Raw genomic sequence first — 24,457 nt, forward strand, 5'->3', positions numbered from 1 at the left:
CTTAAACATGCAGCCTCTGGAGCCAAAGCAACCCGAGTTAAAATCATGTCTTAGCTGCTTCCTGCGTACAACCGGTCAAAGATATTTTCTGTTCCGAAGTTTTCTGATACCCTGCCTGCCAACGTCCTCCGCCGCCCCGCCCCCTCACCACCACAAAACACTTGGAGCCCCGAGGCTGCACGAGAGCAGGTAGGGGTCTCTTCTGCGTTCACCTCCCCATCTCCTCAGCTATGTAGGCGCCTTGACGTTGAGCGCCCCTCATTCTCTAGGCTGCCGCGACTGTCTTTCCTCATGTCGCCCCGAAGGTTCACAGCTTTTGCAAAAGAATAAAACGCACGCCGCTGGGGCGGGGCCAAGCGTTTCCCTCCCGTAACAGGGCGGAACTAAAATGAAAATGCCATGGTTGTTTATCATATGACTTCCCTGTTACCATGGTAAAGCCGCCGCCGCCTCATTATTGTGGTCGACAATTACTTGCGTTAGCCTAAGAAAAAAATGAGTAATAAGAAATTCTACATACTAAAAGCCTTCAAATCAGCCGAGCTCCAGCTCAGAACCAAGTTATTCTCAGGCGGGAGCCCAGCGCGGGAGAAGCTGGGGGAGTAGCGCTCTCGTGGACGTAACGCGTGCCGGCTGCTGACGGGATAACGCCGGGGGAGGGACCCTGCGTCCCTCTGGCCCAGGAGTTTCCGGCTCACGCGCCGTACGGAAGCGTGTTCGGCGCTGGGCTCACGCGCCGTACGGAAGTGTGCTCTGGCGCACCGGAAGCCGCTGGGAGAGAGCGATGGCGGGTTTGACTGTAAGAGACCCTGCGGTGGATCGTTCTCTACGTTCGGTGTTCGGTGAGAGGAATTCGGTGGAGCCAAGCATCGGGGAGGGACAGAAAAAGACAGGGATCGGCGAGCAATGCCCCCCTGCACCTCACAAATCTCCGCGGGAGCTGGTAATGGGTCGGGCTTGCAGCTCGACCTGCCTATCCCGTGGGGTGGCCAGCCTGGTGGACTCGTGGGCAAAGTGATGCTCCCCTTCCCCCGAGGTTTCGCAGCCTTTTCACCATGTGGCTGAGGAAGTTAAACCAGCGTTCAGCTTATATGCGTTTCTCTTTTCATGAGCTTCAATTATTATCCAGAAGTGAGGGCTCATGGCAACTGTCCCGTACTACTTCTCACCCCCTGTCCCAGAATACAGGTTGTGTGCTGAGGGTATAGATCCTTGTGTCCACTTCCCGCTCTCTCATAAGGGCTTTCATCCTCTGCTTTTTACCCGTTACATTTTAGTTCGTCATTAGTGGTAGCGACTACCCGGCGTCTTAAGGTGGATTGTAAATAAATGAATGAATGAACGACTAAGACCTCATCGAAGAAATTTTAAAGAGGGTGGAGTCTATTCTGAGTAATCTTTTCAACCAAAATAAGTTGTTTATTTTAAAGTATGTGTGGTGATTTTAAAGCATCTTTTGGAAGGAACATGACAAAACAGTTCAGAATAATTTCTTTTTATGGAAGTATAGTTGAGTTACAACAATTTTTAAACATCCTCCAGTACATTCATGGTCATTCTCCTTTGAGTGCGTGTATATGTAGAAATACGGACATATGAGCCGGCTTTAAAAATTATAATATTGACATTTTTAGTAGTTATTGATAAGACTTAAACACCTTCAGGTAAATACTAATGCCTAAGTATTTATTTTCACCATAGTTAAGGAAAATCTAACACATGTCAGTTAAGTCTGAGAACTGATACTTAGGAGTGCCTACACCTTTTGTGTTTAGTCTAAGTGGTTTATTTCTCTTGTAAATAAAGTCAGCAGACAGGATTGAAATCTTGTCTATATAGCTGTGACTATTGTCACTGCTGTTAGTATTCTATTGAACGAATAAACCACAATTTATTTTGTTATTCTAAAAAAAAAAAAAAAATCTTGTCTAAGGGAGTACCCTGGAACCAGGATTGGAGGAACGCTGTATTTGTAACAACTGTATTTGAACCAGTTGTTAAATTTGCAGTGATATATGTAGATACTTTCTCACTAAAGATCTAGGTTACAAACTCAGAATTTTGATATGTTATCTATTTTCTTCCTTAGTGGGGAACATTCCATATGAGGCTACTGAAGAGCAATTAAAGGACATCTTTTCTGAGGTTGGACCTGTTGTTAGTTTCAGGTGAGATCCCCTTTTACCACTTGGTGGAAGTTTCTTTAAAATCACCACAAATTTGGCCCTTAGTAATAATGGCAAGGCTTTTACTGGTGAGTTTTCACATGTATTCTTCTTGTTTGTTTGTAACAGCTTTATTGAGATGTAATTCACATACCATACAATTCACATTCATTTTTACTAAAAGATACATTTTTTTCACTTAAAAAGATGTGTGAAAAATATTTCAGTGAGACAGAGCGATAAGGTTATTTGTCTTACGGTAGATCAAATTAGAACATGGCAATGTTAGTGGGAACCCTGTGTGTATGTAACATTTGTGCCTGACACTTGGTTCTGCTCTCCAGGTTGGTATATGATAGGGAGACAGGAAAGCCAAAAGGTTATGGCTTCTGTGAATACCAAGACCAGGAGACAGCACTTAGTGCCATGCGAAACCTAAATGGGCGTGAATTCAGTGGGAGAGCACTTCGAGTGGACAATGCTGCCAGCGAAAAGAACAAAGAAGAGCTGAAGAGTGAGTATAAACCCAAGCTGTGTGCAACATGAGTTAGTAAAGATGTAACAATGAAGATTTTCCACTTAATGATATGTTTTAGCATCTGCTGAAATGGTTATCAGCCACACAGCTTCTTTACCTGACCCACCTGAGGTGCCTGTATTAGGGAAGTGTGTATCTTTGAGAAATAAGGTAAAGTTGATTTAAGTCCTTCCATTGCCAAGGAGTTCATTTCCAGTTGAAGATGAGTTACAGGTTTACCACGCCATTAGTTATGTTAACTATGTCTGTCATTAGTGTTTGCCACTCCTGTAATTATGTTGCCAGATCTGTAACTGATGGGGATACTGAGGCATTCTCATGGCTTTTTTCATGAGGTAATAGATCCAGAAATTCCATTTTGAAATTAGAATTTTTTTCTATTTGAAACTTTTGCTTCTGAAATGACTTGTGAAAGGAAATGGATATCCCTAGTCCCTAATTTATGTTAACATTGTTCACCTATACAATCCTGGTCTCAGCTTTCCTTTGAGAGTAGAAAATATACTTCGTCACTTTCCTCCACAGAAATAAAAGACTTGCAAGTCACTTATTTCTTTTCTTTTCTTTTTTTAAAATATTTATTTATTTATTTATTTTTAGTCGTGTTGGGTCTTCGTTGCTGCGCATGGGCTTTCTCCAGTTGCACTGAGCAGGGGCTACTCTTCGTTGCAGTGCACAGGCTTCTCATTGTGGTGGCTTCTCTTGTTGTGGAGCACAGGCTCTAGGCACGTGGGCTTCAGTAGTTGTGGCACGTGGGCTCAGTAGTTGTGGCACACGGGCTTAGCTGCTCTGTGGCATGTGGGATCTTCCCAGACCAGGGATTGAACCCGTGTCTCCTGCATTGGCAGGCGGATTCTTAACCACTGCACCACCAGGGAAGTCCTGAAGTCACTTATTTCTAAGCTGCAGAAAATTTAAAGTTATCAACAGGTCCTTACAGCAACCCTGGAAAGTAGATACTTGAAATGATTTAGCTCTTTAATTTGCCTCCTTAATGTTTTTGTACTTTCTTCCCAATCAGGCCTTGGCACTGGTGCCCCTGTCATTGAGTCACCTTATGGAGAGACCATCAGTCCTGAGGATGCCCCTGAGTCCATTAGCAAAGCAGTTGCCAGTCTTCCACCAGAGCAGATGTTTGAGCTGATGAAACAAATGAAGGTAAGAGGAGGCATTAGGTTATGGAAAATCATAGCATATCAACTCTTCAAGGAGTCATTGATGTTAATGGAAATTAACATTGAGTTAATGGAAATGATTTCCTGAGCTCAAATAGAAAGTGTGCCTGTTGACCAACATTTCTTGCACCTTCAGTATTCCATATGTGCACAGTGTATTGTATATTTTGTACAAAGAGCTTTCCATTTTTTGTACACAAACACACCTACACAATCTGACAGGGTTTTTGTGGCCCATAGATATCAAATGTAGATGTTAAAATGTGGCTTTTTTCCTAAATGGTGGTATTATGGTATTTGAAATGCCTCTTCCTTCTCTTGCCTGCCATGACCAAGATTTTGTGTGCTATGTAAAAACTGATAATAGCTTTAAAAGCCTCTTGAATATTACATTTCTCAGATGGGAATAGCTCTAAATCACTGTCAATTTCTGAGTAATAAGTTTTGAACCTGATGATGAATCTGTTTATCTTCACAGCTCTGTGTCCAGAATAGTCCTCAGGAAGCACGAAACATGTTGCTTCAGAACCCTCAACTGGCTTATGCTTTGCTACAAGCCCAGGTAGTGATGAGAATTGTGGATCCAGAAATTGCCTTGGTGAGTGCTTCTGGTTCTTTTATGGAAATGCTAGGGTAAACCTTGAGTGGGGTGGAAACAGACAGCTCATAGATTTGTCTTTTCACTTTTCAGAAAATTCTGCACCGCCAGACAAATATCCCAACACTGATTGCAGGCAACCCTCAGACAGTCCACAGTGCCGGACCTGGCTCAGGATCCAATGTGTCGATGAACCAGCAGAATCCTCAGGCCCCTCAGGCCCAGTCTTTGGTAGGACTTTATCCCTTAACATTTTTTAACTGCCTTGAAAATGTCATTTTCATTTTAGGAGGATATATTGGAAGAAGAATGGTGAGCAGCCAGAGATGATAATTTCAGTTTCCAGGCATAAAAGCAGTTAACAGGGTTGCAGAGTACATGACATCTGAATGAATACAGATTTAGTGCCAAGTTTGTAAAACAGAGATCCTTCCTTTATGCCCTTTTTTTATAAGCTGATTTTGTGTGTATGTGCATGTGTGGCACTGTGGTTGGCACTTTGTTATTCCATATACATTATCTCATTTAATACTTAGAGCAGTTGTATGAGGTCGGCACTCTTCACATCTCCATTCTTACTGATGAAGAAAGTAAAGCTTATTTTCCAAGTGTGACACAAAACCCTGAAGCCATGAAAAATTGGTATATTTGAAAACTGAAAAATTTCTGTACAGAGAAAAAGAAATAAACACCAAAGACAAATGACAAATTGGGAAAAAGTATTTGCCACACACGTGATGGACAGCAGGCTGATTACCTAAGGGCCGTTAGTCATATTCAAGAATGTTTATTGCCACATTTTAATAGTGAAAAATTGGAAACATCCTAAATGTACAGCAATGGAAGAATGGAGAAAATGTGGTATATTTATCCAATGAAATACTCTACAACAGTTAAATAAACTACATGTGTCACCATGAATGACTTTCAAAAATGTAGTTTCATATAGCAGTTAAGGTGAACTAGGATACATGGTATCAACACAGGTAACTCAAAAACATAATGCCATACAGAAGTGAAAATAAGTGAATGTGGAAATATTTCCAAAATACAGGATGTATGTGTCTGTACATATCCCAAGAACATGTTGAGTGAGTTGCAAAGAATAAGTTTAGTATGTAATGGTTTACATAAAATTTCGAAACATCTATAAGAATTCTTAAGTGGTTGTCTAAGAAGGGGATACAGGATGCAATGGGGAAGACCATACAGGAGATTTCAATTATATATGTGATTTGTTTCCTAAGCTGTATGGTTATTTTATTCTCTATACAACTTAATATGTCTGAAATTTTTCATATTAAAAAACACCTCCTATAAATTAGTAAGAAAATTACCAATAACCCAGTAGAAAACTATGCAATGGACATGAACAGTTCATAAGAATGGAAATACAAATATATATTAAATGTATGAAAAGTATTCAACCTCAAAATAAGATAAATGTGAATGAGTACAATAAGCTATCATTTTTCACCTGTTAGATTGGCAGAGGTAAACAACGTGGATGGCTCATACAAAGTTATGGTGAGGGTCAGCAAACATCTTCTAAATGGCCAAATAGTAAATAATTTTTGGCTTTGCAGGTCGTGGAATTTGTCGTAACTACTCAGCTCTGCCATTGGAGTGTGAAATGAACCACAGACAGTACATCAACAAATGTGCATGATTGTGTTCCAGTGAAACTATTTATGAAACCAAGCAGTGAGCCAGATTTGGCCCATGGGTCATAGTTTACCATCCCCTGCTCTGATTCAATAAATACTTTTTCAGAAATAGAAAGGAAATAAATTAAGGTCCAGAGGGGTTAACTGCTCCAAAAATAACAATCTAAGTGGCAAATCCAGTATCTGAACCTGATTCTGTCTGACATCATAGCCTGTTTTCTCTTAACCACCTCACTATACAGTTTCCTCTTTTCTATTCTAGAGTTTTGTTTGTGTTCTCTGAGAATATATGTGATTTTTAAAACATTTATATATATCTTAGTTTTTATTTTTCTATTCCAAGGGACTGCTCAGTTCTTTTGGGAATGCACAAATGAAAACATAACATTCCCTTTTTCTCCAGGAGCTTTAATGTAGCATTAGAAAAATTTTACATCCCCCTCCCAACTAGAATTATTTCTGAGGACAGCGATGAGAAAAGATTGGTCAAAGAAAATTTTCCATCTTAAAAATGTAGACTACCAGCAGTTCTGGTTTTTTTTTTTAAAGTCCTCATTTCTTTCTTCTTGCATTCAAGGCATTTTTTTAAAAAACTTTTACTGCCAGGCCCTCGTCTCTAAGTCAACAAATAGGTGCTATATATGGCCTCACCACACAGATAAGACTTGTCAATCTCTGCTTTTATAATATGGTCTGTCGTAATCGTGTTCTATGTAACCAGGCTCATTGCATGTATTGCAGCTTCTGTTCAAAGTGTGTTATAAATCTAATGCTGCATGAGTCATGCTGTCAGAAAAGGGTATTTGGTAGAATATTTGGGGGTGTCAATTTGAAGAGTTCTTTAAGGTCATAGACTTTGTGTGTTGAGTCTTCACAGAGGCATATACATACTCTGGTTTTTCTCTTGGTCAGAGTGGAATGCATGTCAATGGCGCACCTCCTCTGATGCAAGCTTCTCTGCAGGCTGGAGTTGCAGCGCCAGGGCAGATACCAGCCACTGTAACAGGACCTGGGCCTGGTTCCTTAGCTCCTGGAGGTACGTTTTCATTTAGAATTTTCACCGTTTTGGTATTTTGCTAGAGTTTTGTTATAGCAAATGGCATAGTGTAGCCAAATTATTATGTGGCAACGAGATCTTGATATTAAATTAATGTATAGCTAGGCAGTATATATCCTAGGTGGAAGAAATAGTTGATTTCTCATATACACATCCTATATATCTGATTATGAGAGCAGAGGAAAGAACAGTAAATTGGAAAAGTACAGTAAAATTCCAAGTTAACGAGGGGAAAAATAGAATGAATGGAAACTAGACCAAGCCAGCAAATACAGAGAAAAGGAAATGACATTGTGAAGTAAGTAATAATAAACATAGAGTTAAGGTAGAAGGAATAAAATCTCATATAGTCATTATTCTGCTAAATGTGAATGGACTGAATTCTCCCACTAAAAGCCAGACTGTCAGATTAGGTTAAAAAATACATGCGGGAAAAAAACCAGAAGCAAAATGCCTGGTCACATTTGTTATTATATGTAACAAACATAACATTGGATTTCATGAAATATAATTAGACCAAACAACAAAAGGAACAAAGAATTCTAAAAACTAATATGTTCACTAAAATTGTGTATATAGGAATTAATATTACGCTTGTAGCTTTTCGTCATTTAACAATCATAACTTAAAAAGTTATGGGTGAAATAAGTGATTCCTCATATAAAATACCAGTATGAACATATGATGTGTATCAGTATTTAAAGTTTTTTGTACAACAAACTCACTTCTTGTTAATTTATCTAATCTGGGTTAGATTGACTACAACACAACTAATGGGCAATAATTTGGCCTTAAATTGTTCTGGTTTATAGAGAAACCAGTCTAAAGAGCTAAGTTGACAGGGAATGGGAGAAGGGATTTTCAAATAAATTTCAGCAAACTCACGATTTTCACTTATCCTATAGAGTTACCATTAAACTTAAATTATCTTTCTTTGAAAGAAATAGATTCTGTGTTTTATACATTTTTTTGTGTTATAGGTACCTAGCTTACCTTAAAATATCAGAAGTTGTAATGTGGTCCTACTACACATGACAAGTGTGCAACCCATGACATATGCAGCTCATTACATGAGTTGAAAAACACCCAAACTGGTCTATACCCTGTTCAGTGAGACAAGTACACGTCATGCACTTGGATGTCACAGCAATGTCAAGTTGCTATAAAAGTGTCTACTCTCCATTTCTGTAGTTAACAGTCACGAACTGTTAACATACAGTGTGGATCATTGTCATCTGTAGACCACACTTTGACAAAAAAATCTATAGACAAAAAATAAGTAAGGATGTTGAGAAATAAAATAATGGAATCAATAAGCTTGATTTAATATAGAGAGGGAGCCTTATATCTTCTGATTGGAGAATATACTCCCCCCCATTAAAAAACGACCTTGTACTTAGCCATAAAATAAAAACAAATTTTAAAATGTAGAGATTTTACAGGCTGCATTCTCTGATTATAAGCCAATAAAGTTAGAAATAAATAATTAAAAGGTGACTGGAAAAAACCTTTACTTGTAAAGTTAAGGAACATATTCTTGGTAATCCTTGAATTAAAGAGGAAATAAAAAATTTATAAATTATCTAAAAGACAACAAAAAGTAGTACACTTCATACAAAAAAGTGCAGGAAATAGTGAAAGAAGTACTTAAAAGAAAATGAATACCCTTAAGTGCCTTATTAAAGAATAAAGGAACTCTGCTAGTTCTAAAGTATTAGAAAAATAATTTTTTAAAAAAACCAAGGTACCAAGAAGAGGGAATTAATAAATACAAAAGTTGAAAGTAAGTGTAAAAGGAACTTAAATAATTGAATTTTCAAGTGATATTTTTTATGCGTTTGTAGCATTTATAGTTCTGAAGTTATCGAAACTTAAAACTTCACTACAATTTTTGAGATACCCTGTACGAAGCTCTTTGGCAGTTGATGAGAAGGGGGAACAAACTAGTAGAAAAGTAGGCAAAGGAAATGAGTAGGCACTTTATAGAAGAGCACATCATAGAAGAGCAAATCCAAATGGCAACAAAAACATTCATTTATATTCAGGGGATTTCAAATTAAATAATGAGATTTCACTTTACTTAGACCCATCATACTAGCAAAAGTTTCAGAGATGACACTTAATATTGGTGGGGAGAGTGGTAGTATACATTGCTGGTGGAAATGTGAAGTTTTTCAGCCTTTTAAGAAAGTAGTCTCACATTAAAAATTCATATACACTTTGACCCGCCAATTCCACTTCTGGGAAGCTAGTCCATATAGATAAAAGTGCCATTATGTGATAGTGTAGTATGATAAATTACCTATGTTGCCTTCTGCCATTCCTTTCCTCAGATCCTAAATTTTTGTATTGTTTTGATGAGTGGTCTGAATAAATCATAGAATGTTATGGCTAGAAGAGAGCTTGGAAATCATTTAGACCTCAAATGTTAGTGTGTATTAGCATCACCTGAAGGGCTTATTAAAACACAGATTGCTGGTCTCCACACCCAGACTTTCCAATTCAGCAGGTCTGAGGTAGGGCCCTGAGCTTTGCAGTTCTGACAAGTCTCTGGTGATGCTGACGCTGCTGGTCTGCGGACCACATTCTGAGAAAACACTGTTTAGATAAACTCGTTCACTTTACAGATGCGGAAGCCTGAGGGTATGTTAATTTTATCAAATCAGTTGTTCAAAATGACAATTACTTAGTAGCATTGGTAGGGCTAGCAGAGACTCAGGTTCTTAATTCATGGCTCTTTGGTTCCTGGCATGTTAAGTGGGATAAGAGAATGTGACATGTATTGTACTTGGGTATTTTAGGTGAGTATTAATGAACTGCAAACAGTTCAGCTTGTCTTTTCTCCCCACTCGCAGCATATATTGTTCCTTTGAGGAAAACAGAATTATTGCTATGTGGGAAGGACCAGACAAGGACTTATGGTACATGTTTAGTCTTTGTATAGCAATCATACCCCTGCTGGTTAGAGTAGACCTGTCATTCTCAACACTATTAGACCCAGTGGCTCCTTTTTGTAACATATCTTGCAGTGACCCTTTACTATCCTGAAATGAAATGCACAGGTGACATAGCATACTTAACATGGCTTCCAAAAAAAATCAGTATAGTTACCCTAACTATAATATAAAGGAGAAGTAAAAGGAAATTAATTTATAGTAAAAGAATATTATAAATATGCAAGTACTCAAGCACAACTACACTAGAAAACAATAAATAGCAGTCAGATGCTTGCACCAATACTATAAAACTAAAAGACAGACCCAGGTATGTTGTTTTGGCAATTCAGATACCACAAGGACTGTTGACATTGATGATGTGATTTTCTGAATGGTGAAAATGAAAACTCTTGGTAAAGTTCTTAACAAAACAAGATACAATACCCATAATTTACTCAGTAATTGCATTCTTGGAAAATTCAATGTGTGTGTGTGTGTGTGTGTGTGTGTGTGTGTAAAAACTGGGCAAAGAAGTGCTTTGTTTACAAATAAAACAGACAAGTTTTAAGTTCAGATGACTATAAAAAGGTTTCCATTTGTGTGAATGTTTAGCAAGACGTTTGAAAGTTTTGCAAGACAGGGTAATCCTTGATTTTGCGGAACTGTCTCATATGTTGCAGGACATCTAGTATCCCTGTTGGCTTCTCATAAAATGCCAGGCGTGCCCCCACAAATCTTTGTCAAAACTGCAACAGTATACCCACCCATTTACAAAGTACACTGGAAACATTAGTGCCTCCTGTGGGAGGAGGTACGTGGGTAAGTGCCGTTGTTCTATATTACAGAACTCCCTGCCAAGGTTTTGGTAACCAGTGAGATTGCGAATTCTTCTTTAACTCACTTTTCTGTTACCAAAGGCTAAATAAAGTACAGTAACAAACTCCATCTTCTGTATAACTGCATTGTTTAGTGGTAGTTATGATCTTCCTTTATAGGTTTCTGCTTGTGGGGCAGAAAGAGGAAATTTGTTAACTCAGCCACTGTCCAGATTTTTTCCCCGCTGTCCTAATTTCTGTTTTTCTTTCCTGCCCTTTATCTTCTAGGAGGAATGCAGGCCCAGGTTGGAATGCCAGGAAATGGACCAGTGTCCATGGAGCGGGGACAAGGTAAATAAATATTAATGTCCGATTAATGTGGACTAGACTTGGAAATGTTCTATATCTGCACTATCAGATATGGCAGCCACTAACCACATGTGGCTATTCAAATATTAAATTAATTAAATTGAATTAAATTGAAATTAGGTAAAATGTAAAACTCAGTTCCTCATTCACAGTAGCCACATTCTGAGTGCTCAGTCGCCGCGTGTGGCTAGTGGATACCATACTGGATATTGCAGATATAGAACACTTCCATCATTGCAGAAAATTCTGTTGGGCAGCACTGTCTTGACTTCTAGTGATTCAGAGCCCAGCTCTACAAGAATTGATGATGAAGCAAATGGATCCTTTGTTTCTATTTAATTTATGTCGCCTTTTCCTGATAGTTTAATGCCTCTACTTACATGTTCTCACTCCCTCTATGGAGATCTGAGTAAGGAATTTTAATTATGACCATGTAATATGTGACTGGGTATGTGGAAGACTAAATTTCAACCCCAGAGAAAACTGGGAGGGGGTCAAAGATCTGTGAAGCCTGCTTGGTAAGTGTATGTTATACTGTGGCAGTAACACTGGATACCACAGTGGCAGCCGCTCCAAAATGTCCACGTTATTTCTCTATGTTACTGGAGTTTGAAGAAAAGAAAATGCAGTGATTCGGTTGAAACCAACATCAGGAAGAGAGAGAGTGAGAAAACAGAAGGAACTAACAGTAAAACTGAGTGCATCTTATAGGCCATGCACTTTAATTTTCATAAACAACCTTGTGAGTTAGGTGGCAGCACCTCAGTTTTCAGGTGAAGAGCTGGAAGCTCAGAGTTCTGAGTTACTTCCTCAAGGGGACATGGTAAGTAAATACTGGTATCTGAGTAACGTGGCCTGGGCTTGGTGCATTCGTCTTCTTTTCCAGCTAATAAGTGGCAGAGCTAAGATTCCAAAGTCTCTGACTCTGAAATCTATCCTCTTTCTGTCAATCACACTGCTTCTGTTTCCTTCCAATGTCTTCTGTTCTTATTCATTGTGTCCTTGTGATGAGAAAGAACTGCTTTGGACAAGTGTAGGGAAGCTTAAGTTACTTCTTATTAGCATATGGTCTATAAGTAAAACCCATTAAAAAAACTTTTGTAAATTTATTTATTTTGGCCACGCCATGTGGCTTGCAGGATCTTAGTTCCCCAACCAGGGATTGAACCTGGGCCATGGCAATGAAAGTGCTGAGTCCTAACCACTGGACCGCCAGGGAATTCCCCAAAACCCTTTTTTTTTTTAAGCAAAATACTAAGATATAGGCCTATGCACTATACTCCTTGTCTATGGTTTGTATACTGATATTGGTTGCTTAAGTGACAGAGCTAATAATCTTGTCAGGCAGTTGACAGTGGAACAAGCTCTTCGTCCAGACACCTCATCTGAGCAGACCATGCTTTTATGCTGTTGTGCCCCACCCCCTTCGGCCGCTATCAGTAGATCGTGTATGTGCCCCAAAGTATTTTTGCAGTAGTGAGAAGGAATTAGAAGTTTCAGTCATACCTCTACCTCTCCCCCAGCCATCAATAAATCAAACTTTGTTTAATACATACTTCCAAAAGACATCTTCCTTCTTGATACAGTTATCTTCACCTTTCTGGTCAAAAGTTAACAAAGGGAAATGACTTGAGTTTTGAAGGTATATCAAGGATGTCTTCATGAAGAGACAAAATGAGACTTTTCTTTTATACTTTTCCTTTAGTACCCAGCAGAGGAAGCAAGAATCTTTCATTTGTACCCAGTTTGTCATTCTTTTCCTGCAATCCATGCTTCTTTAACACATTTGTAATGTTGAAAAGAGACAATGAGATGTTTAAGAAGAGACTTTTTCTTGCCTTCTGCCACCTTTGTTTAGTGTTGGCGCCCTTGTCATCTTATTAGTCTTTATTTGCTGATGTCATGATGTTTGTTTATCAAAAACTTACAGTGGCAGAGTACTTCTTGAGGAGTAATATTCTCTTTCTTTGTCTAAAGTTCATTCACTGCATTTCCCCATTTGATAGCAGACATTTTTGTGCTTTAAATTATGACAAAAATAATACTGTGCCACTTCTGTTAATGGGCTTTTCCAGAATAAATCTTGCCTTCCAGATTCAGTGCAATTTCTTTCATTTTTTGCTTATGAAAATATGTTTACCTTCTTTGCCTAACTGGAGTTTCAGAAGCATCCTTTTTATATTTTGTTTCTCTTTTTCATAGTATCATAAGATTTAAGGGGAATCCTAGTAGGAGAGGTGTAAATTGAAAGTGGCTGGTTATTCCTGCCCAGATAAAATCAGTGGCCCACACGTTTTACCTTAGGAAGCAATCTCATCAAAGCAGAACAGTTTCAGATCCCAAAGAAGCTCATATAGTTTAGGAAGATTCTGTAGCCCAGGGCAAGCTAATGAACTCTTGGCTCTTTAACTTATATGTGTAAATCTCCAGTGTCTGTGTGCCTCTGCATGTGTGCGCAAGCTATTTTAAGTGTCTGTTCTTTCTCCTTTTGAACTTACTGCTCGCCTAGGAACCCTACAGCACTCGCCCGTGGGACCCACCGGGCCTGCATCAATTGAGCGAGTTCAAGGTACCCATTGTATCTGCGGGTTTCCTTTTGCTTGTGGTGTTCAGGGTGGGACGTTGAGAGGTCAAGGGCTGCTTGGCAGTCATCCTCACGTTCGGAACCCAAAAGGGTGGTGTTTTGGGTTTTTTTGTTTTTTCATTTTTTCCTTTTGGGGCCACGAGCCTAAGATTGACCTCTTCACACAGGGCAGAGAACATGGATGATATGGGCATCTGTCTGAGGCTGTACTCCCTCCCTACTGGTGTCAGGAGGCTTGGATGGAATAGCAGTCTGTAAGGAGACAGCAGGTTCTTGCAGAGCCATGGCAGTGTTCACATATGCCAAGACCCTACCTCTCTTTTGTGACTCTGGTCCTTGAAGTAAGATTGATTATAAGCAAAGCCAGAAGCCTAAGTTTCTTCAGGTTGCAGTGCTAGGCCTTGGCAGGTTGCTCCCCAGTTTGTTCTTTACATAATTCCATCCATACCTCTGACATGGAACAGATTCTGCCTACACCCTGCTTCTGTTCTTGAGCTGCAAGAGAAGTCTGTTGCGGTGAGGTTTCACCCACTCTAAGGGGTCTGAACTATGTTGTCAGTGGTATATAGAGTCATTTCTTCTTGCCTTACATGTCCTTCACAGCAGTACCTCCCCGTTTGTTTCCCTGTCAGTGCCGATGCAAGACCCCAGAGCAGCTATGCAGCGTGGGCCCTTGCCTGCCAACGTCCCAACTCCTCGAGGTCTGTTGGGAGACGCTCCAAATGACCCACGCGGAGGCACTTTACTTTCTGTAACTGGAGAGGTAGAGCCTAGGTAAGCACTGACACAGAAGGAAAAGACTGGAGGAATCAGAATTTCCCCTTGCTTTGAGAACCAAGTCTTTTCATACCAGTTGTGCCTGTTTGCTTACTTCAAAAGATAAATAAATATTCATGGCCACTGTCCAAGGTGAAGCACTTCCTGGGCAGAACTATGTAGTTGAGTATGTCATTTTGAACTAACCATTGCTACTCCATCCTCAGAAATTGGAAATTCTAGCACACATGTCTAAACAGGAAAAACTTACATTGCTTATTGTTAGTAGTAATACTAGTAATAGCAATAATAATAATAATTGATATTAGTGGGGATTATGCCTCTCAATCTGCTCTGAGTACTTTACTGAGATCATCTCACTAAATCCACACAACAGCCCTGTGAGATTGATACTGATATCAGTCCCATGTTACAGATGAAGAAACTGAGACTTAGAGAAGTTAAGCAAATGTGCCCAAGATCACACAGCTAATAAATGATAGAGCCTAGATTTGAACCCATACAATAACCCATGTTCTTAAGCACCCTACTGCGTATTCATTATATATAATGGATATCCATTCATTCCTCCTTAATTTGAGTGCCCTGACCAAATACGAAATTCTAGAATACATGGATTTACATCTCAATAGCTTTTCTTTGACCTGTTTTGTGTTATTCTCTTAGCATTTGTAGACTGATGTTTGCATCAGCTCTTTATCTAATTGTACTGATCTTCTGGTTGGCACTTTTTTCTTATTGTTTTGTTCTGTTTTGAAATATAACATTTTTTTCTCCGTCTCTAGAGGTTACCTGGGACCACCTCATCAGGGTCCGCCCATGCACCATGTCCCTGGCCATGACAGCCGTGGCCCACCCCCACATGAGATGCGGGGAGGGCCATTAGCTGAGCCCAGACCTCTAATGGCAGAGCCAAGAGGACCCATGCTAGATCAGAGGGGTCCACCATTGGATGGCAGAGGTAAGGGGAAACCACGTCACAAGACTGACTGGTAGTTGTGGGCTCATGATGAACGTGCTGTCTTAGGCTCCAATCTGGGATACAGAATGCTTTATTTGATTGTTGGTTATTCTTGCAGTAAAGGTGGGCAGCTACCCAGTGGTTTTCTTGCAACTGTTTTTATAGGTGGAAGAGATCCCCGAGGCATAGATGCACGAGGGATGGAGGCAAGAGGATTAGATGCTAGAGGATTGGAAGCCCGTGCGATGGAGGCCCGTGCGATGGAGGCTCGTGCAATGGAGGCCCGTGCAATGGAGGCCCGTGCAATGGACGTCAGAGGGATGGAGGCCAGAAACATGGATACAAGGGGCCCAGTCCCAGGCCCTAGAGGCCCTATACCTAGTGGAATCCAGGGTCCCAGTCCAATTAACATGGGGACAGTTGGCCCCCAGGGATCCAGACAGGTATATGTAACACTCACTTCTCACTTCTATGTGAAATCTTGATCTATTCAGGAATTGATTATTGAGGCTGATTATTACTGCTTTCTGATTTGGGTTGTTTTCTCAGCTCTTTGGGTAAGATTAGAATCTCCCTTCCTTTAGTTTCTCTGTTCCTCAGGGTGGTGGTTTTCTGACTACCAGGATTATAGTCCAAAAGTGTAACCTTGTCCCACAATTTCAAATTCCATTCAGAGCAGAATCCCTGATTTTAGGGGATAGAGAGCACATCAGTAGAATCTAGGCATGGATAATTTGAAAAATCTCCCCCAAATCATTCAAATGTATAACCCTAAGAACCACTGCATTAGAGCATATGAAGAGCTATTAGTGGTCATTTAGCTGATCTTAGGTTTGCAGAAATCTATTTTAATTTACTTTCATCACATAGCCTAAAGTGAACAGTGGAGTTGAAAGGCAATTTACTAATGCTTGTCTTAAAAGCTGTGCAACTAAATTCTTATCTCTTCTTTCTCTTTATTTGGCTTTCTCCAGCTATGTGTAATGGTGGTCTATGATTGTCTATGTGTTCTCATCTCCATCCTTTTTACCCTCCAGTTGGTTGTGGGGAGGTAGTACATGTGTATCTTCCCTCTGAGTTTGGTTTGTTTTGTTTTGTTTTTCCGCTAACACCTTCGTTTCACTCTAACCCTTCCACCTTCATTTTTCCTCAATGTGACTTCCTCCTTCCTCTATGTACTTCTTTATCTCTTCTCTCTTCCATATGCTTCTGTGCCTTACTTCCCCTTGTGTGTGTGTGTGTGTGTGTGTATGCACAAGAGAGAGAACTGTATTGTCAGAGCTGGAATGGAACATGTCAGTCACCCAGTTCTCTCATTTTATAGGTTTGGAAACTGAGACCCAAGAATTCAGGTGACTTATCCAAATTCACACAACTAAAAAGTGGCAGAGCAAGGAATAAAACCCACTATTTTTTCCGCTATGCTACTCTGTCTTGTTATCTGCACGTTGTATATGTGTGTCTATCCCTCCTCTCTAATATGAAATATGAATATGTTGTTTTCTGGTATGTGTAGGAAAAAACTGTTCTCTATTGTTTTTCAAGTTTCACTTTAAAAAAAATGTGTTTGTGGGCTTTGATTTTTATCATACCCTCTATGGTCAGTAGCCTCATAATAAAAATGGGTTTTATGCTTTCAGTCAGTCGTTCAACACATATTTATTGAGCACCTACTATGTACCAGACAGAGCTATAGATACTGGGGATATAGCAGCGTGAACAAAACGAAGTCCTGCCCCCATGGAGCTTATATTCTAGTGGGGAGATAAATAACAAATAACTACATGATGTCCTTATATAGTTCTGTCAATAATTCTTTGGAGAAAGATGTCGAAAATAATGGTTGGAAGACCATGTATCAATAATTTCTTGCTCCTTTATCTGCTAGTACTCGAACTCATTACTCTAATATTACGTTTATTATAGTTTTCATTAGTAGATTCTATAAAGCCAATTAGATCTGAGGTAGAGAAAATAATTTTATCTTCAAACTTCTTAAAAATTGTTTAATATGTTTACTTATAAATAAATATATAAAATACATTCACTCATGTACAAAAGATACACAGTAAGAACCTCACTTCCTCCTCATACCTGTCTCCCTTGTGACCCCCATCTCCTATAATCACTTTTATTATAATGTATCTTTCTAGCAAATAAGAATATATATTCTTATTTTTTGCAAATATGAATATACATGTATTCTTACTTTTTCCTCCTTTCACTGTTCTGCACCTTGTTTTTTAACCTAACTATGTCCTTAACTCATAATTTTAAATCAAATTTTGAAATTAACTTCAGTCCACCTTGTTGGAAACTTGTTGGTAAAAGGCTTATTATTACTAGGGTGATTATATAACTTACTATCCAAACAGGGACACATTTGAGAGTGCTGTTAGTAATTACTGTGGGGCAGAAGCTTAAACTGGGACTGTCTTAGCAAACCTGGATATGTGGTCAGCTGTATTATTACTTGAGAGCCTAGAACAGGCTCTTCTGGAAACTTTAAGTGGCCATTATTAAATGGTTAGATCACATTACAGTACCTCAAATTAGTATTGACTGAAGCTTCAAAAAGGTTATTCTCATCCATTTTTCAGGTCTGTAACAGCTCATTAAGGTTCAGACTGGTCTCCGGATTCAGTATTGATAAAGAACAGAAAGTGATAATATTCTAGCAATCTGTACAAAGCTGTACTAATGCTTCATGTCTCTGGTGTCTTTGGGAAATTAGTTAATGCATCCAAATGAATGTTCCAGATAATAGAATTATTCAACCAAGTTTTTAAACTATTGTAATGAAACATCATTTATAAAGTGTACTATACTTCCTTCTCTTCTTAAACAGGATACAAAAAATTATTTTGATCATTTTTGATTACTCAGGGTCATCATTAAATGTACCCATTATTGTATAGGCTATGATAGAAAGCATAGCATCTCCTGTTTTGGTTTCTGGTATCCTTCACTGTCAGTTTGTCACCTGGCTCTTCACATTGCTGTCATGATATCTGCTCCTAATGGTTTATCCACATTTCTTTCATGCTTTGCTGCTTCTCATCTGCTGGGGAAGCAGGTAACATGTTTGTTAACAATTTGTATTTAATAAGAGTACCACCTAAGCTCTGGGTGAATGCCTGAGTGTGAACATAAATCCAGCATAGGGACCTTTTAACAGTTATTCTAGGTGCTCTGAGGCCTTTTCCTTGGGTTCTCGTTGTCTTCCAAAACATTGAACCCGTCGAAGATCTTAAGTACCAGTAAGCATGATATAACTGCACTTTGTTAACTCAGGTCAGTCGTGTTTCTTGGTCTGTATATAACAGAAAGCAACTGCTGCATATTCTCTGAGGAAAGTTATAAAAAGCAAATGTTGGGCTAATAGTAGTCCTTTCCCTGGAGGCCTTCCCATCTCCTCTCTGCCTCTGCCCTTATGATCATCTCTGCCTTACTTGTGGGATAGGGCCTGTGTCTGATTGAACTAGAGGTAGGCGGTATCCCTGTGAATGTAGCTTCCCCAGTGGACCAGCATACATTATTCTAGACTCTGTCGGCTTTCGTTTCTGTTTCCACTGTGTGCTAGTTTCTAGAATGCTCTCAGTTTCCGCTGTGCTTATGTGGCTGAATTTTGCTTGATTCGATGGTATCCACTTGTGCCGTGTGATACTTGTTGATGATGCTGGAGCTATTGTAAGAAATTTGTCAACTTGCTAGTTGATCTCTGGCTAAACCCTGCCTTCTGCTGATGCTAACAGTAGGAAATGATCTTCAGAGTCATTAATTTGCTTTTTTAACTCATATCCACAATCAGGTATTTTTTCACATTGCTGTTATTACTGGCTTCTGGTTACCTAAATGAGAAGTACCGAAAATCTCTCTTCATCTCTCTCTGTGCACATAGGTCCCAGTCATGCAGGGAGCGGGCATGCAAGGAGCGAGCATTCAGGGTGGAGGCCAGCCTGGTGGCTTTAGTCCTGGCCAGAACCAAGTCACTCCGCAGGACCATGAGAAGGTAAGTAATGCTGTCCAGCTGCCTCCATATGCACAAGTCTTTTGGAGTCCTCTTTTCACAGTCACCATGTGGAGGTCCTGGGTCTTCAGAGTCCCTTTGGAAATGATGTTTTTACTCTTAGAACTCTTTATGATCTTGTCACCTGAAAATCTGTGGGCTTGGTCCTAAAATTCTTAAATGGATGTATGTGAATGGCAGCTTATCTTACATTTCGACTCATCTGCCAGTAGATTTTTTGTGTGCAGGCCTGATTGACCTGGAAATCCAAATCCCTTTCTTCCTCCCTTTTTTACCTTATCCCTAAAAACAATAGCAGATTCCCCATGAGCACATCTTTCTGTTTCTATATTTGACCATTGTAGGGAGCTCATATCTGATGGAAAGGCTAAAACTTGTGAAAAGGAGAAACTTTTTTTTTAAATTTATTTTCTTTTTGGCTGCATTGGGACTTCGTTGCTGTGCGCGGGCTTCCTCTAGTTGCGCGAGCGAGGGCTACTCTTCGTTGTGGTGCGCGGGCTTCTCATAGCGGTGGCTTCTCTTGTTGCAGAGCACGGGCTCTAGGCACGTGGGCTTCAGTAGTTGTGGCACGCAGGCTCAGTAGTTGTGGCTCGTGGGCTCTAGAGCACAGGCTCAGTAGTTGTGGAGTATGGGCTTAGTTGCTCTGCAGCATGTGGGATCTTCCCGGTCCGGGGCTCGAACCCATGGCCCCTGCACTGGCAGGCGGACTCTTAACCACTGTGCCACCAGGGAAGTCCCAGGAGAAACTTATAAAGCAGGATTAAAAACTGTAGACTTCCCAGGGCTCACAGGTGTCACCTTAGTCTGTAAGAATTTGGGGTTCATGAGGGTGTCTGTTTTGAGTCTTCTGATCTTAGGCATTGTACTTGTGTTTTTCATCGTGCCTTTTCTCACCAGCTGGTTTTGGTTTTTTCTTTGGTTTGGTTTGATTTTTTTTTTTTTGGCCTGCTGTTTTTTGTGTGTGAACTATCCTTCCTCTATCCTTCCTTTTTGGACAGAAGCTGGTGGTGTTTTTTTAGCTGCCATCATTAAAACTCACTACCTTTTTTTCCTCTGCACAGGCTGCTTTGATCATGCAGGTTCTTCAACTAACTGCAGACCAGATCGCCATGCTGCCTCCTGAGCAGAGGCAGAGTATCCTGATCTTAAAGGAACAAATACAGAAATCTACTGGAGCGCCTTAAAAGGTGAGCAGACTTACCCTGCCTGAGTCAGACAAGCTCCTCGTGCATTTGGGATATATACTTTCAAGCTTAACCAACAGGACTCTCCAAGGCCTGCACTCCTCTTGGCTAGACCCTTCACCCTTCAGTAGCTCAGTCCCTATCATGACAGGGGAAGGCAATAGGCATTTGTTCAGTTATTGAATGGATTGTAATCTAATTTAACCTTTCTTTCCTAATGACAAAAGTGACGTATGATCAATTTAACCAAATTAATCAAATACAGAAATGTAGAAAGTTCAGGGTAAAAGCTCTGCCCTCTCAATCTCATAACCCCTAAACATAGTTTGATCGTATATTCCTCCAGAATCAGTTGTTATTTTATTCCAAAATAAAATAACATAAATAAAATATTTCCCCATCAAAATGAAGAAAATACAAACCATTTCAATAAAACGTATAAGCATTCAGTTTCCAGTATTTATTTTACATTGAATACTTTGAGGTTAAACTATTACAGCACATAATTTAAGGTAGTGAATGTCCACCATCGCCATCAGTCCCTGTACATTTTAGAGTTTGCTATACACTGCTGCCCTTATGTTTTCTTGCTCATCAGTCAGGTAAAAAGGAACATAGTCATGTGACCTAAATTGATTACATGTATTGGCGTTTCTTTTTAAAAAATTTTTCCCCAACATCTTGTATTTCATAAACAATTCTGCTTTCTAAGAACAGTTTAAAATGTACATTGTCCCAATATCAGTTGGAATATCACATTTTGAATTTCTGCTTTTTATTCCATCTTTATTATAATTCCCATCCATGTATTATCATATGATATGACAGTGAACTCATTTACACTAACTAGCAGTCTTTACTAAATATATTGTATTTTAATCCATATTTGTAATGTTGTTAAAACATCCAAACTGGAAATGTGCGTTATATCTGTATCTAGACTTTAAATGACTGAACTTTAATGGGAAGCTGTTGTAGATGGATGGAGTAGACTTTCAGTATGGCCAGCACTTTTAGTCCAGATACCCAAGGCATTCTATTTTCTTCAGTAAAAGTATAGACTATTATAGACCTATAAAAGTATAGACCTGTTATATTCAGAGGAATAGATATATAAAAAAAAACAACTATTCCTCTCTTTTACTTTTCCTAATGTATTTATGCCAGAGAAGGCATTCCCTACAATGTGAGGAAATTATGTTTGGGGATAGTAGAGGTAAAAATGTTTCTGAAAGTTCTTTCATTGTGTATTCTTGCTTATAAGATATCTCATTTTAAAGCCTTGCACATAAACCACAGGGCAAGGTTTTTTGTTTTATCTTTTACTTTGAGATAATTAAAAATTCACAGGAAGTTGGGAAAGTACTACAAAGAACCTCGTGTACCCTTCCCCTAGCTTCCCGCAATGATAACATCTTGGGAAGCTGTTGTACACATACCTTTTTGGTTTATAGTGCAAAAGGAAGAAATTGACTTTGGTACCTTACCGTTAACTAGACTACAGACCTTATTCACCTTTTACCATTTTTACTAAACCTGCATTAATATGTGTGTGTGTGTGTGTGTGTGTGTGTACGCACACGTAGTTCTGTGCAGTTCTGTGTATGTAGTTCTATGCAGGGAAGGTTTTAATGTGTATTTGCTGGTATTTGTGCATACTGTAGCCGAGATGTTGGCTCTCCCTCCGTCCTATACCTTGCTCATTGTGATCCAGCTCTGCTGTCACTGACAGGCTTATGTACCATTACCATCAGGTCAGTGGTTCTCAACCAGAGGCAGTTTTGCCCCCTACACGACATTTGGAAATGTCTGGAGACATTTTTGGTTATCACAGCTTTAGGGGGTATGGTGTGCTACTGGCTTTCAGTGGGTGGAGACCTGAGATACTGCTAAACATCCTGTAATGCACAGGACATCCCCCAGTAACAAAGAGTTCTCTGGCCCTAAATGTCAGTAGTGTTGAGGTTGAGAAACTCCGCTGTAAGGGATGATTACTTTGGGGAAGCAAGAGGCAGACACCTTAGGGATCTGTCCCTGGTGATTTGCTCATATGTGTAGCCTCCCTCCCCCACCTTTAAATTTTTTTTTCCTGATGTTTGGGGAAGAGAACTTTGTCTCCACTTCTGATGGCTTTCTCCCAACTTTTCCTTACAGGTTTTCAAAACTACCTGGCGACAAATCTGGAAATTAATTCCATAACTTTGTTGAAATGTTGCAAAAAGATGGATACTTCATCCTAACCCTTGAATGACTCAAATTGGTGCCAGGTGGAGGACTCCCATCACCTTCTCTCAGAACAAAATCAGTTCATTCTGTTGTCTTAGTTTGTATGTTTTCTGTGACTTGAAATAAACTTTGAACACAATTTTAGTATACTGCAAATTGATATACATGACCTTTTTGCTTTTAAAAGGGTGAAACCTTACATGTGTTTTCTACCCTTACTGCAGTATTGTACTTTAATATTATGTTGCCATAGCTCTGTTTTTCCTTTTAAGTTAACCATTTATTCTTCTTGATGATATTTGAGAATTTCTCAGAAACAGTGTTTTCTGGAACTTAGTTTTTGCTTAGTTTGCTTCCAACAGGAATAATATTTGCCCTTTGAGAGCTTGCTAGAACTTCTGAGTCTACTGGGAGACAATAGCATGTGCTTAGAGCTGTAAAATGGTCAGAAGGCCAACCATGCAAAGAGCCTACCTAGGAGAGCAGTGTATTTAGTTTAGAAAAATCCAAATATCAAAATGTATTTTTTGGTCAGTACCAAGTCTATTCACACGCATAGTTCAGAGTTAAGACAAAGATGATGTATGATCACTGGTTTGAGTGTGTCAACAACGCAAGAGACTGTTGACATTTTCTTGTCTGTTTGAAAACTCTTCAGTCTGGGTAGTCAACCTTAACAGTTAAGAAAGCCACTAATTTTTCACATGTTCAAGGTGAAATAAACACTGAACAGAAATCAAACAAAATACATTTCATCCTGCCTTCTAAATAATTACTAACCTACAGCCCTACCCAGTAACCAAATTTATTCTAGGAAACTAAAACATAGAAACTCTAAAACTTTTACATTTTTCTCATTTATTTTAAGAGGACCAAATGTAGAGCATAAGCTGTCAGATTGCCCATTAGGCCTGCCCCTGCCTGCTTCCTTTCAAATAGGTGTGAACATAATCAGTGCCACTGGCTCTAACCTATTGCTCTTCCAGCCTAGTATTCTCTCTCTCATAGTGGCATTAAGGAGAAACATGATTTCTCTCCATCAGGCCAACCTCAAGAGGTTAAGAGGTGCCTTAATAATTAGTAAAGTTCCACTGGAACTACTCCTGAGCCTATTTATGTTCTCAGAGTCCTAGCCTCTGGGTTAGGATTATGGTCAAGTGAATTAAAAGCCTGCCATAGGCTTAGAGAATGTAATAGCATATTGCTTACCTGTGAAGCAAAAGAATGCAAAGATAATCAACTTTATGAGAGACATTAAAATTGAGGGATTTTCTCCTCTGATATATAAACATTATTTACTGCAACAAAAATTTGCTGAATAAGATACTTGATATTACAACCTAGGAAGAAAAACTTGCTCAAAACAGCTGAGGAG

The 24,457-nt window shown here is 39.4% G+C and overlaps 1 protein-coding gene across 2 annotated transcripts; it reads left to right on the forward strand.

The window, feature by feature from the left end:
- Positions 1-767: 767 nt before the first annotated feature.
- CSTF2 (cleavage stimulation factor subunit 2) lies at positions 768-23,238 on the forward strand. Of its 2 annotated transcripts, XM_068533660.1 has the most exons (15): positions 768-842; positions 2,090-2,168; positions 2,510-2,679; positions 3,725-3,861; positions 4,357-4,476; positions 4,570-4,707; positions 7,056-7,179; positions 11,240-11,302; positions 13,830-13,889; positions 14,537-14,678; positions 15,467-15,642; positions 15,808-16,085; positions 19,544-19,654; positions 20,734-20,859; positions 23,011-23,238. In XM_068533660.1, exons 1-14 carry the CDS (start codon positions 785-787, stop codon positions 20,854-20,856), a joined length of 1,779 nt encoding a protein of 592 aa, XP_068389761.1. In that variant the 5' UTR covers positions 768-784; the 3' UTR covers positions 20,857-20,859; positions 23,011-23,238. The 2 variants fall into 2 exon arrangements, with proteins under 2 accessions (XP_068389761.1, XP_068389762.1); XM_068533661.1 differs by lacking the exon at positions 13,830-13,889.
- Positions 23,239-24,457: the final 1,219 nt, after the last annotated feature.

The sequence above is a fragment of the Eschrichtius robustus genome, chromosome X (assembly GCF_028021215.1).
Source record: "Eschrichtius robustus isolate mEscRob2 chromosome X, mEscRob2.pri, whole genome shotgun sequence".
Classification (NCBI taxonomy): domain Eukaryota; kingdom Metazoa; phylum Chordata; class Mammalia; order Artiodactyla; family Eschrichtiidae; genus Eschrichtius; species Eschrichtius robustus.